The sequence below is a fragment of the Sceloporus undulatus genome, chromosome 2 (assembly GCF_019175285.1).
Source record: "Sceloporus undulatus isolate JIND9_A2432 ecotype Alabama chromosome 2, SceUnd_v1.1, whole genome shotgun sequence".
In the NCBI taxonomy this organism is placed as follows: domain Eukaryota; kingdom Metazoa; phylum Chordata; class Lepidosauria; order Squamata; family Phrynosomatidae; genus Sceloporus; species Sceloporus undulatus.
The window spans coordinates 195,364,636-195,376,298 of record NC_056523.1 but is presented as its reverse complement, the minus strand read 5'-3'; the positions used below and the strand labels follow the sequence as shown (position 1 = coordinate 195,376,298).

Genomic DNA, 11,663 nt, shown 5'->3' with positions numbered 1-11,663 from the left:
TGCATGCACAGAAAATTTTCAGAGTTGGATTAAACAGTAGCCAAAAAGAGAGAAGGACTTATCATGTGGTAGCTAGTTTGTTATTGTGTGCCTTCAAGTCACTTCTGACTTATGGCAACCGTAAAGTGAGCCTATCGTGGGGTTTTCTTGGCCAAATTTGTTCAGAGGGGATTGTGTCATTGCTTTCTTATGAGACCAAGATAGCATTACTTGCCCAAGGCCACCCAATGGGCTTCCATGGCCAAATGAGGATTTGAACCCCAGTCTCTCCAAAAGCCCACCCAGCACTCATATCACTGTTCCATGCTGCCTTCTGGTGGCTAGCTAACGGAAGTGGATGAACATTGTAACTACTATAAGTTGTAGTAGTTGAATCTTTGTGGTCCCTATGCAAAAGATGTCCCTGTCTCCCCTGGGGACTTCCCAGAAAGCAAATTGGCTTGACAGAAGCAGCTTTTAACCCAGGAAGCAGTGATGGGGTATAGACAGGACTGAGAAGATGAAATACAAGCAGAGGAAGTTGCACATGGAGTAAGAGCTTGAATTAGCCCAATGGTTCTCAAACTATGGGGTGGGCATGGGACTTGGGGCCCCTGATCTCTGTGCCTCCACTTCCGTTACACTCTTCATCTCTTTTTTTACGTACTCGCATATGCACTTATGTATACTTGCATGTATATAAAGCAAGAGAACAACATTTCTGTGTGACTGTGTGAGCGTGGAAATGAGCATCTGTGTGAGTGAATGAAAGAGCATGACTGAGAGTACCTATCTGTAAGCACTGGAGCATGTGAGTGTGGCTGTGTTTGAGATGGTATGTGTAAAATTTACACACCTGTTAGGCACTGAATTTATTTAAATAAAATTTTCTAATTTGAACAATGTTCTTTTCCTATAAAATGTTAAAATATGAATGTAAATCAATGTGCAAGCAAAAATACACACACTGCACAAAATATTTTATTCATTTTATATCAAGCGGGCTGTGTGTGTGACGTCTGTATGTAGATGTGAAGAGAGTCTTGGATAAAAAAAGAAAAGAAAAGAGAACCACTGAATTAGCCTGATTCAAAGATAGAGTTTCAGTGAAAGATTTCTGGAGAAGGATAGTGAAAGCGTAGCAGTGAGGTGTAGAGATGGATTTGGTGAGGGTGTCTGAGATTGGTGACTAGGAAGAAACTCCAGTAGTCAAGGTGACTGTATAACAGTTAGTGTTGAAAATAAAAAACATGTCAAAGCTGGATATGCATGTGTCTTGTCGCTATCATTTTAATCCTGGGAATCCAGTTCTATGTAGGTTAGGTTTAAATTATCCCTTTGTCCTTTGCCCATCTGGTAAAACAAAAAGAAGGCTTTAGCATGCTTTTGGAGTTGAAAACCATGGGATCCTGCTGAAGGTGATTAGTTATAATGAGAAGAGAAACAGTAGTAATGCCAAAGTTTAAAGATGCAAAATTTGTTTCGTTTTCATTGCATTACTCAAATCTCCCATTCCCAGCCTCCTCCTCCTCCCCACATTGTGTATCATGTTGCAAGGCTTCTTTTCTTTCTGTGCAGAAATGTATCAGTGTTTTGTTTTGCATTTTTCTTAATTCATTTTTATGCATTTTATCTATTGATTAAAGTGTGTGTGTGTGTGTGTGTGCGTGTGCGTGCATATTTTTCAAATATATGCATGTTTAGTCAAGAGGATTTGCTTGTGTGGAATTCAGAAAAGAAAAGAAAAATCTCATGGTGGTTGTTTGTCTCCAAATGGCAGGAACATGAAAGATACATGCATGCTTTTATTAATAGTTTTGGATGCATTTATTTAAAAAAGCGACAGTAGTCTATGTTAATGTGAATTACTTTTCCATTGCAGCCAGGTTGCCTATCTAAGATTAGATGAAATTATTGGGTAGAAAATAGGCAAAGATTTAGTTAAACTTCTTTTCTTCATCTTCAGTTGGAGAGGACTTGGGGGGGGGGTAATAGTGGAAAAAGAACAGTGAAGGAGATGAAAACATTAATAAGCAGATTATTACTTGTTATAGGAGAAACGTTTTCTTCCCCTTGAGGAAAGCGCTTACATTAACAGCAGTTAGATAGCTACTTTCACTTCCTACTAAATGTAGCAGCATGAGGTCCTGATCCTTTTTTTTTTGGTCATAATTGTGCGCTGACTAAACTTGATTGGGAGAAAATTACATGCAACTGGACCCATGGGAGCCTGCCTGATCCTCTGTGGCCAGTCTCTGAATGTCAAAACTTTACATGACCACTGTTTACACTGCAATAGGGGGAAGTGTTTTCCTTGTGGGTTTCAGTCAGTGCCCGGTGGTGGCAACTGTGTGGGAGTCCAGCACCTAAAATAGCACGGAAGGCCAATTTATGCATCATTTGCACAGAAAACTAGAGTATTGATTTAGAAGTCGGAAAGTGTCTATTGCTGCAACTAGATCTTTCAAAACAATTGCCATGATGAAACTCTGGCATTGCTTGGCTGAGTTTATTGTGGTATCTGAGATAGTTCTTTAACATGGTAGGTAGGAGATTGTAGTAACCTGTGCTGAATGATAGTGGATGTTCACCCATTATCACCCTACTTTTGGTGGGCTTGAGTGATCTCATAAAGTTTGGAGGAAAAGCTTTAATCAGTTTGCAGTCAATATGAGAAATAAGCTAAGTGGCCTTTTCTTTGTGATGGCTGCAAAAACAGCTCCTATATACTCTCAAGGAGCCTAGAGGAGTTAACTGCTATTGGAGCAGGGGACTGGCAAAACAGTGAAAATCCTGGTCCCAGCCAGGCCTCTCCACGACTCTCTTCCTCTTCCTGAACTAGCCACACTATTGGCTTTGTGCCATTCGTTTACAGTAGATGATGCATGGAGGTCATATCTTTGGATAGCTATTTGCATTCCTTTCCCAGCCCTGCTGCAGTCCTGTGGCTTCCAGTATCACTGTTCCCAGTCATTTTGCCTTCCTCCCCCATCCCACAGCTGGAGGAATTTTAGTATATTATTCATCCTTGTGCTCTCAAATGTATTGCTCCAGGAAGGGTTGAATCTCAAACACCTGGTGGTCCACATGCAGGACTATACTGACATTTTCAAATTTAAAATCAAGAGTATTTTTAGTCATATGCTGGTGTGTAAAAATGTCGTATTAGTACATATGAGAGATTTTTCTTGCTTACTGGGTTCTTTATCTTGTGGTTAGTATAGTGCAGAGGTGCACAAGCTTTGGACCCCCAAGGCTTTAGATACAGCTCTCTGTGGTGCCCTCATTTCTCCCCAACCAATTCCACACACCCATAACTTGCTAGTGTCATATAGTTTGCTTTTGCATGTGCAGCCCTTGAGTCTGAAAAGGTCACATGTAGTTGCTGTAAAGGTTTGGATGTAGTATGCTTGTTTACCTTGGGGCAGAGCCAGCATGGTATAGTGATTGGAGCATTGGACTAAGACTCTGAAGAACAGGATTTGAGTCCCCACTCAGCCATGGAAACCACTAAGTGACATTGGGCAAGTCATACTCTCTCAGCCTCAGAGGAAGACAAAGGCAGTGCCCCTAATGAACAAAACTTGCCAAGAAAACCCTGTGATAGGTTTGCCTTAGCGTCAATATGAGTCAGAAGCAACTTAAAGGCACACAACAACAGAAATATACATCAGTGTTTTTGTATCCTTATCCCAGAATGGTTTGGAGCTATGCTGTTGACTTATCCATAGTTATGCAGGGCCTAGAGAATGCATCTATTTGTTTACCTCTGATTTTGCTGTTTTACTTACTCCAAACATTCAAAGTGGCTTTAACAGTTATATCAATAAAAGTAAAATTAATACTATAAAATTAATCTAAGAGAGAAAAATAAAATCTGTCATTAACATCGCCAGAAAATGTAAATACAACAAAAACAAAACATCTCTTTCTTGGTATCTGAAAACCTAAGACCTTCTACTTTGAGAGAGAAAATGCCAAAATTGAGGTGCTACCACAGAAAAATGTTCTGGTCCTGACTGATGCCTTTGAAGATGGGCATGACCTTGATGGATGATTTTAAGGGCAAGTTTATATGGGAGAAGACTGTCCTTGGTATTCCTGCTTTACAGTTGGTAGTTCTACAGATGTCTTGTCTTTTTCCTTTTCCCTGTTGTCCAGGTGGAAGAGCGTTTCTCCCGTGTCCCAGAGCCTGTGCAAAAGCGCATCGTTTTCTGGTCCTTCCCACGGAGTGAACGGGAAATATGCATGTACTCATCCCTCGGCTATCACCCTCCAGAGGGTGAGCGAGACTCGCGTGTGCCCTTTAATCGTGGCCTGAATTTGCTACAGTCAGGTGCTGTTGACCGTGTCCTGCAAGTAGGTGAGTGAACCAACTGGTCCAGAAGCTTTTGTTTTTAATGTATTTTGCACACTGGGTTATAAGTAACAGCATGTTGGCCTCTGTGGCAGTACTGAAGCAGAGATAAAACTTTGCTTCCCTATGGTTGAAAGAACAGAAGGGGAAAATTTAGCTTGGTCTGCCACAGCATTTTATCCAGACCAAAATATGGGACTGGCTGCCAGTTGAACTTCTAGAGGCAGCCTGAGAAAGAGGCACCCTTTTATATTTCCGGGTGACAATTTCAGTACTCAAGGCTGCTGTTCATTTCCTTTGTGGGCTTCCAAATGATTGGAGCAAGACAACACACAGCTCTCCATGTGAGACCAAAGGACAAGGTTGGGAGAAAGGCACCAGACGTTGCTGAACTGCAGCTCTTAGAATTCTTTACCACACACTATGCTGCCTAGGAGTTTGTAATTCAGCAACATCTGGAGGGCCACACTTTGCCTACCCCACCATGTGACATATTGATGCACTTCCTGCTTTATTGGCGCTGGACAGACGGGCCCTTTAGCATGTCCTGGCGACATGCTAGGGTTGCCTTGGGGGACCGTTTCCAGACGCCCCGCAACCCTATGAAGTCACTGCTGCGCACCGTCCAAATGGGTGTGCGCAGCAGCAGCGTGCTTGTGCCGCCGTAGGCAGTTGGCAGCGGTGCTAAAAGGAGCCACTTTTCAGCACTCTTTGCTTTCCGCGTAGCCGCACCACGCAATTTGGTTGCTGCAGCATGGCTATGCGGAAAAGAGGGGCGGCTCCCGGCCGCCTCTTTCTGGTGGTCTGTACCCCACCATTATTATATTATTATAGTTTATTTGTTTAGGGGCAATCTTTGGTCTTGTTCTTGAGCTAATATTAAAAGGAGGTAATGAATTCGGGCTGTTAATGCTGGAAAGGCAAACTTGTCTTGAGTTTTCTTTACAAAATATCCATATTTTTGATGTTCTTATTTAATACATTTTAAAATTTGCCCACTCAAGGAGCACTTAAGGCAGTTTACAATAAAATCACAAAACTAAAGCCCAGCAACTTAATTTATTTTTTTATCATTACAATTTCATTTCAGTCAAAGGGTGGCATCAATCACTATTTCAGAATAGTAATAGTAAGGCCAATAATGAGAGCATTGACTTAATCTTCATGGAAAGGAAATCCTACGACTAAGGTTGCTACATAGAAGCCCCTCTCTCTTGAGTAGGTGGGACACATAACAGCACCAAGAATGTGATTTGGAAACAATTAGGCAGTCAGTGAAGTTGTTTTAAAGCAGATGTTATTTGGTTTATGTAACACATACCTGAGAACAAGCTGGCCACCATGTTATGTGCTAGCTCTAGTTTACAAACACTTTGCAAGGATAACCCCAGACAGAAACTATATTAACTAGAAATGAGGTGATTGAGGCACAGACCATAGGAGTAGATCTGTTTTCCTCAGGAAGAGAAGCAGCTGAGGCACCAACTGAGGCTTGGCCAAGCCATTCCTGGTCTCTGCTGCTGCATGACCATATAGGAGCAGTGCAGCCTCCAAGACCAGTCTCAACCTATGCACCTTATCCTTCAGAAAGAGAGCATAGCATATCTTGAGCAAGTTGTATTTCAGCCCCAAATTTGCCCACTTATCAACCAGTAGGATCTCTATCTCTTTAGATTGAGTCTTGGTCTATTCATCCATCTTCCATCCTTTCCTATACCCAGACAATGGTCTGGGACTTGGCATCCCCTGAAAAACAAGAAAAAGAAAGCTAGTTTTGTCTCTACATTTCACCATAGAAAACTGGCATCTGAAGTTCAGGAATTTTAAAAGTACAGTGGGTCTTCATTATCCACGGGCTTGTCATCTGCAGATTTAAGCATCGGCAGACAGCGAGCCTCCATTGTTTCCAGTGCAGTTCATTCACACCATTAGGGACAATGAGATTTCAGGGTAACCCCTGTTGTTTGGGGACAACAGGGGCTTACCTGAAGTCCCGTTGGGTTTACCTGAAGTCCTATTGTCCCTAATGGTGGCATGGCCATGTGCACGCGCTGCCATTGGGGACAATGGGATTTGAGGTCCCAAGGTTTTTGCCATCCACGGGTGTGTGTGTGTGTGTCCAGAACGGATCCCTCACAGATACCAAGGTCCCACTGTAACTTACTGCTTATGGAGGAATTGGTTGGGCAAAATAGATTTAAATAGATTGAAGGGAAGTGGCATGTCTATGTGTTGGCTGAGTCAACTGGGAAGAGCATTTCTCATTCTGACTGAGCATGATGATAATTGTAGTCTAGCACAGCTGTAAAGATCCGAGTTGAGGAAAGCTATCCTCAGCTGCTGAGTGGCCCTGGTTAGCTCGGTTGGAGAATCTTGTCAGCTGTCCATACTGGTTTCAGGCTTTTGCTGTGACAACAGCTGTTCCTGGCTTACAGCGTACCCGTACATTTCACTGTGTATCTGAACTAGTTTCTGGAATTCTCCTTCACCAGCTAGATTTGTCCAGCATATTTCTTATATTCTGGGTTTATTAGATCATTGTAGTTCTCTGATATGCTTCCAGGTAGCATCATGGGTGTATTGGAGGAGCTATTTTGAATGTGATACCTAATTGTTTGTTTCTCTGGAAGGGTGTTTAGAGAACAGTGACACATGACTGTGTTTGGCTTTGATGTTATGTCAGATTGTGGGTGGTGTGCTAACAAATGTTTGAGAACTGATATTCCATGTTCATATAAATAATGCATTTTGAAATAGTGAGTATTTCAGTGAAGGACCTTTCTGAGTGCTCTGCAATCAAACATGTTGGAATCAGAGATAGGGAATTAATAATGGGACTGGCTCTATATCTGCCACAAATTGTGTTGACAGCTGCTGTGTTCTGCATGGATTGTAGCTATTATACATAGCAGAACCCTTTTTGTCCTTTCTGATTCACTTTGCAGTTGCCCTGCTACCTCCTTAAACTACCATCCACTTTGTTTTGATCCTACAGAAGCAAGCAGATGATTAACCTTGCTACAGTGGCTAAATTGAACTCCATATTCTAACTCTTTGTATATGAGATGCAAAACTACCAGCTAAAGGATAGTTCAGCCCAGGGCTCCTAGAAGCAGATGGCTGACCTCTGATTCTAAATTCGCATTCCTTCTACTCTCTCTCTTCCCCCACCCCCATCCCACCATGTTTCTCTGATACTTAAAGGGCTGACATAATTGACATATTGTATGTCATGCTTGTAACTTGTCTGTTCAAATCTGTCTGTCCAAGACTGCTGGTGTGTCATCCAGTCCGTATCCAGTGTGTCTATGCACATCCCTTAGGATGGCTGCAAATCTTACAGACGGGTTCAACAAAGAGCACATCTGTGTAGAGTTGATGAATTGACTAAGAGTGGGAGCTGTGTGGCAGGAAATTCCCAGTTCAACTGCTTCCTTCAGCAACCATGAACTGTCTGGGTGGCCTTAAGCAAGCCAGTGGTCTCTTGGGTTTGGCTCAAATCCTCTCAGCCCCACAGTATGAGGAGGACGCTAGTGTGCCCAACAGAGAGATTGTAAGGATTACTTACGCTAGATAATATTGGCATCACTTTGGAAACTGCTTGATATGTGGTCTATACATATTGTGCATTATTTAAAAATTAGTGTGTGAATTTATGGTCCAAAACACACTGCAGAAATAACCCAGATTGGGACTGGTTTAGCTGCCTTGGCTCAGTGCTAGAGAATCCTGGGGACTGTATTTTATTGAGGCACAAGAGCTCTTTGACAGAGTAGGCTAAATGTCTCACAAAACTAGAGTTCCCAGAATTCCCTAGTATTGAGCCAGGGCAGTTAAAGTGGTGTCAAACTGGATTATTTCTGCAGTGTGTTTTGGACCTGTGTTGCATAAATATATGTTTGGTAAAGCTGAAAATGAAAAGAAACTCTTTGCCACTTGTGCCCTATGATCAAAAATTCCCCCTTTTAAAAGCAGCTCTGCATATACTCAGAAGGAAGCGTCACTGTGTCTGGTGGGACCTGTTGTGATCATGTTCAGTTTAATGGTTGATCACATTTGGCATTTTAATTGTATTCTTTTGGTTAATATAAATATTAAATATTGAAATAATAAAATTTAAAATGGTAGCCATCTTGTTTTGCTCTACCTCCTCACCATTGGCCCATGATGGGGTCCTAAATGAAGAGTGCTGGCTTTATAGCTGGGCCCATTTTTTAAAAAAATACTCAAGCTAAATTTGGTTCTAGTGAAGCAAACAGAGCAAGTTATTGTTGAGGTGGGGTGAACAACTGGACTAGACAAAAGTAATAGTAAGGAATGCCCATTGTTTAAGACATCGTGTTATCTTCTGGTAACCATCTCAAATTAGAATATTTTAGAAGGTGGGCATTTATGTTGAAAAAACTGGAGCGTTTCCAAAGGAGGGTGACTAAAATGGTGAAGGTCTGGAAACCATGTCCTATGAGGAAGGACTTAGGCAGCTGGGGATGTTTAGCCTGGAGAAGAGAAGGTTAAGAGGTGATATGATAGCCCTGCTTAAATACTTGAAGGGATGTCATATTGAGGAGGGAGCAAGCTTGTTTTCTGCTGCTCCAGAGACTAGGACCCGGAGCAATGGATGCAAGCTCCAGGAAAAGAGATTCCACCTCACCATTAGGAGGAACTTCCTGACAGTAAGGGCTGTTTGACAGTGGAACACACTCCTTCCTTGGAGTATAGTAGAGTCTCCTTCCTTGGAGGTCTTTAAGCAGAGGCTGGATGGACATCTGTTGAGGATGCTTTGATTTAGATTTCCTGCATGGCAGGAGGTTGGACTGGATGGCCCTTGCGGTCTCTTCCAGCTCTATGATTCTATGATTAAAGAGCAGTTAAATGGTAAAGAATTTGGAGCATCTTTTATACCAGAAGCGACTGAACATGTTTGTGGACTCTTGCTTCAGAAGAAATTATTAATGCGAGATATCATTTTATGTTATGCTGCTTCAGTGGAGTTTGCTGTAATTAACAGTACGGTCAAGACAGAGAAAAGGAAAGTATTTCTTTACATAGCCAAACTTTGCTATGCATCTTATGGAATGTGCTTGAGATCATAACTTAAATAAAATGAAATGCAAGTGATAGAGCAGTCTATTATCCATGTTAACTAAATGTTCAGAAGCACTATAGACCACCAGTTTCTGGTGCCTACCAGGAGTTCATCCTGACCTGGGATGCCATCTTCTAGTTGCCTTAGTACTCTGACTGCCCATTTTATAAAATGTGGGAGAGAGGGACTTGAAGCCAACTCCCTATTCTAATAGCGACTCGGCTGTGTATGCTCATTCATTACAAGCCATCGCACATGCTTGCTTCATTTGGTAGTATGAATAGTTATCTTTACTCAAATAGCACAGAGCTGTTGTGTCTCCCCTAACACAATGCTTTTAAATGGAGGCTGTTGGCACTTTCAGCTGAGAGTCGCTCATGTGTGCATGTGTGAGTAATTCCTACCCCTGGCCTAAACATGAGTTTGCATCTTGAGTAGTTTGGACAGAACAGGGAGCAAAGTACAAAGGAAAGATTGCATTACAATTTCATGCTACAACATCCCCAGGAGAGGATCCCAAAAGCTTTGTAAATTCTAGGCCAGTCCAAAGTATTGCAGAGCATTAGTGTTTAAAAAATGCAGCCAGACGGCCTGGTGAGGTGGTGAGACACCGGCTGGATAACAGTTGGATTTTCATTGTATCACTCTGAACAGTTTGAATGAAAGTGACTCAGTATTTCTTATGATGATTGGAAGGGCCATGGCTTAGGGCTTAAGGTCAAGGCAGGTTGGGGAACCTTTGACCCTACAGTTGGCTTTCTATATCCACGGATTCTTTATCCATGGATTCAAGCATCCACAGCTTGAAAATACTAATAAAATACATAAATTCCAAAAAGCAAACCTTGATTTTACCATTTCATATAAAGGACACTGTTTTACTATGCCACTATATTTAATAGGATTTGAGCATCCAGGGATTTTGGTATCCACGGGGGATCCTGGAACCAAACCCCAGCGGATACCATGGATCTAGTGTATTTATATTTGGCCTATCATTCCCATCAGCCCCAGCCAGCATGTTCAGTGCTAAGGGATTGTGAAAGTTGTAGACCAAAACATCTGGAGGGACAATGGTTTCCTGGCCCTGGTCTAAGGCATACTATGCTGTATGAAGACCCCATGGTATTTTTGAAGTTATTTCACAACTTGCCCTGTGTTCAACTTCAATTCATCAGCTTCCAACCTGGGGCAAGCCAGATTTCATCACAACATTGCCTGTAAGCAGGTGCATTTCAGAAAGCAGCCTCCCGAAGGAGTTTTGTGTTGCTTAAGCTATGGAGCTGAATTGCTGGCTACAGAATAAGGCAGAATGTCCCAGGAATCTGTATCTAATTTCCAGAAAATCCTTTCCTATTCCAAATATGGTGGCCAAACAGTCATCTCAAAGAGATCCATCCATCCTGTGTTAATCTCCAGTTTTGGGATGGCTATACCTTGGCTCCCTGGGCTGTTTAGCCATCTGCAGGCTGTGAAGTGTGTGTAGGAGAAATGTTTAGAAAATGTATTTCCTGGCATAGTCCATGCAGACTGTAGATTGTGCTTTTTTTGGTAGGCAGTAAATCCTGCCTGCTCTGTGCCTGGGTTAAAAGTTTCCTGCAATATTTCCTAGTTTTTCATAGGTTACATTGAAAGAATAGACCCTGAGGCAGATTTTGTACTTGACTAGGGTGGGAGTTGGAGACTACAACTTTCTCAGAGTGCTGTCGTGGATTCCAGAAGTTCAAAATGTCTGGAAGAGATGATTGAGCAGTGCATTGAAATGTTTAGGAGAAGCATTAAGGAAGAGACTCTGAAGACACGGTGCAAAATGTGTATAAAGTGTGGAATAAATCTCATTTTTCACATTTTGCATAAAGAAAAAGATTTGCTGCTGCCCCGAGGCCTGGTCTTTCAACTGTACATTATAAACTAACATTTTCTCCATTTAGCCTCCTGACAGAATCTGTGCAATAACCAGACAATGCACTATGACTATTGGAATATGGATGCTAGGATAAAACATTGCCGGCTTTACCTCCTCTTCTTCTGATGGTATTCATGGTACCTTGCCACATTATTTATGTTTCATTTTTTATTCTGTGTAAAGTAATTGAGATTCAGTACTTGGACATTTCAGAATTTCTTTAAGAATTACATTTTCATTTTTTTCCTTGTGGAAAACTCTCTTTCTGCAACCTTATTTACAAAAAGTAACAAAAGCAAAATTAACAGGTTCAACTGTCTAATGGGAAATATATC

The 11,663-nt window shown here is 41.8% G+C and overlaps 1 protein-coding gene across 1 annotated transcript in view; it reads left to right on the top strand.

Moving 5' to 3' along the window:
* Positions 1 to 4,122: 4,122 nt before the first annotated feature.
* Positions 4,123 to 11,663, top strand: part of ZSWIM4 (zinc finger SWIM-type containing 4) — a 33,655-nt gene continuing 26,114 nt past the window's right edge. The window contains exon 1 of the mRNA XM_042452098.1: positions 4,123 to 4,342. Coding sequence (XP_042308032.1) covers positions 4,228 to 4,342 — 115 coding nt within the window. The 5' untranslated portion in view covers positions 4,123 to 4,227. The remainder of the gene's footprint in view (positions 4,343 to 11,663) is intronic.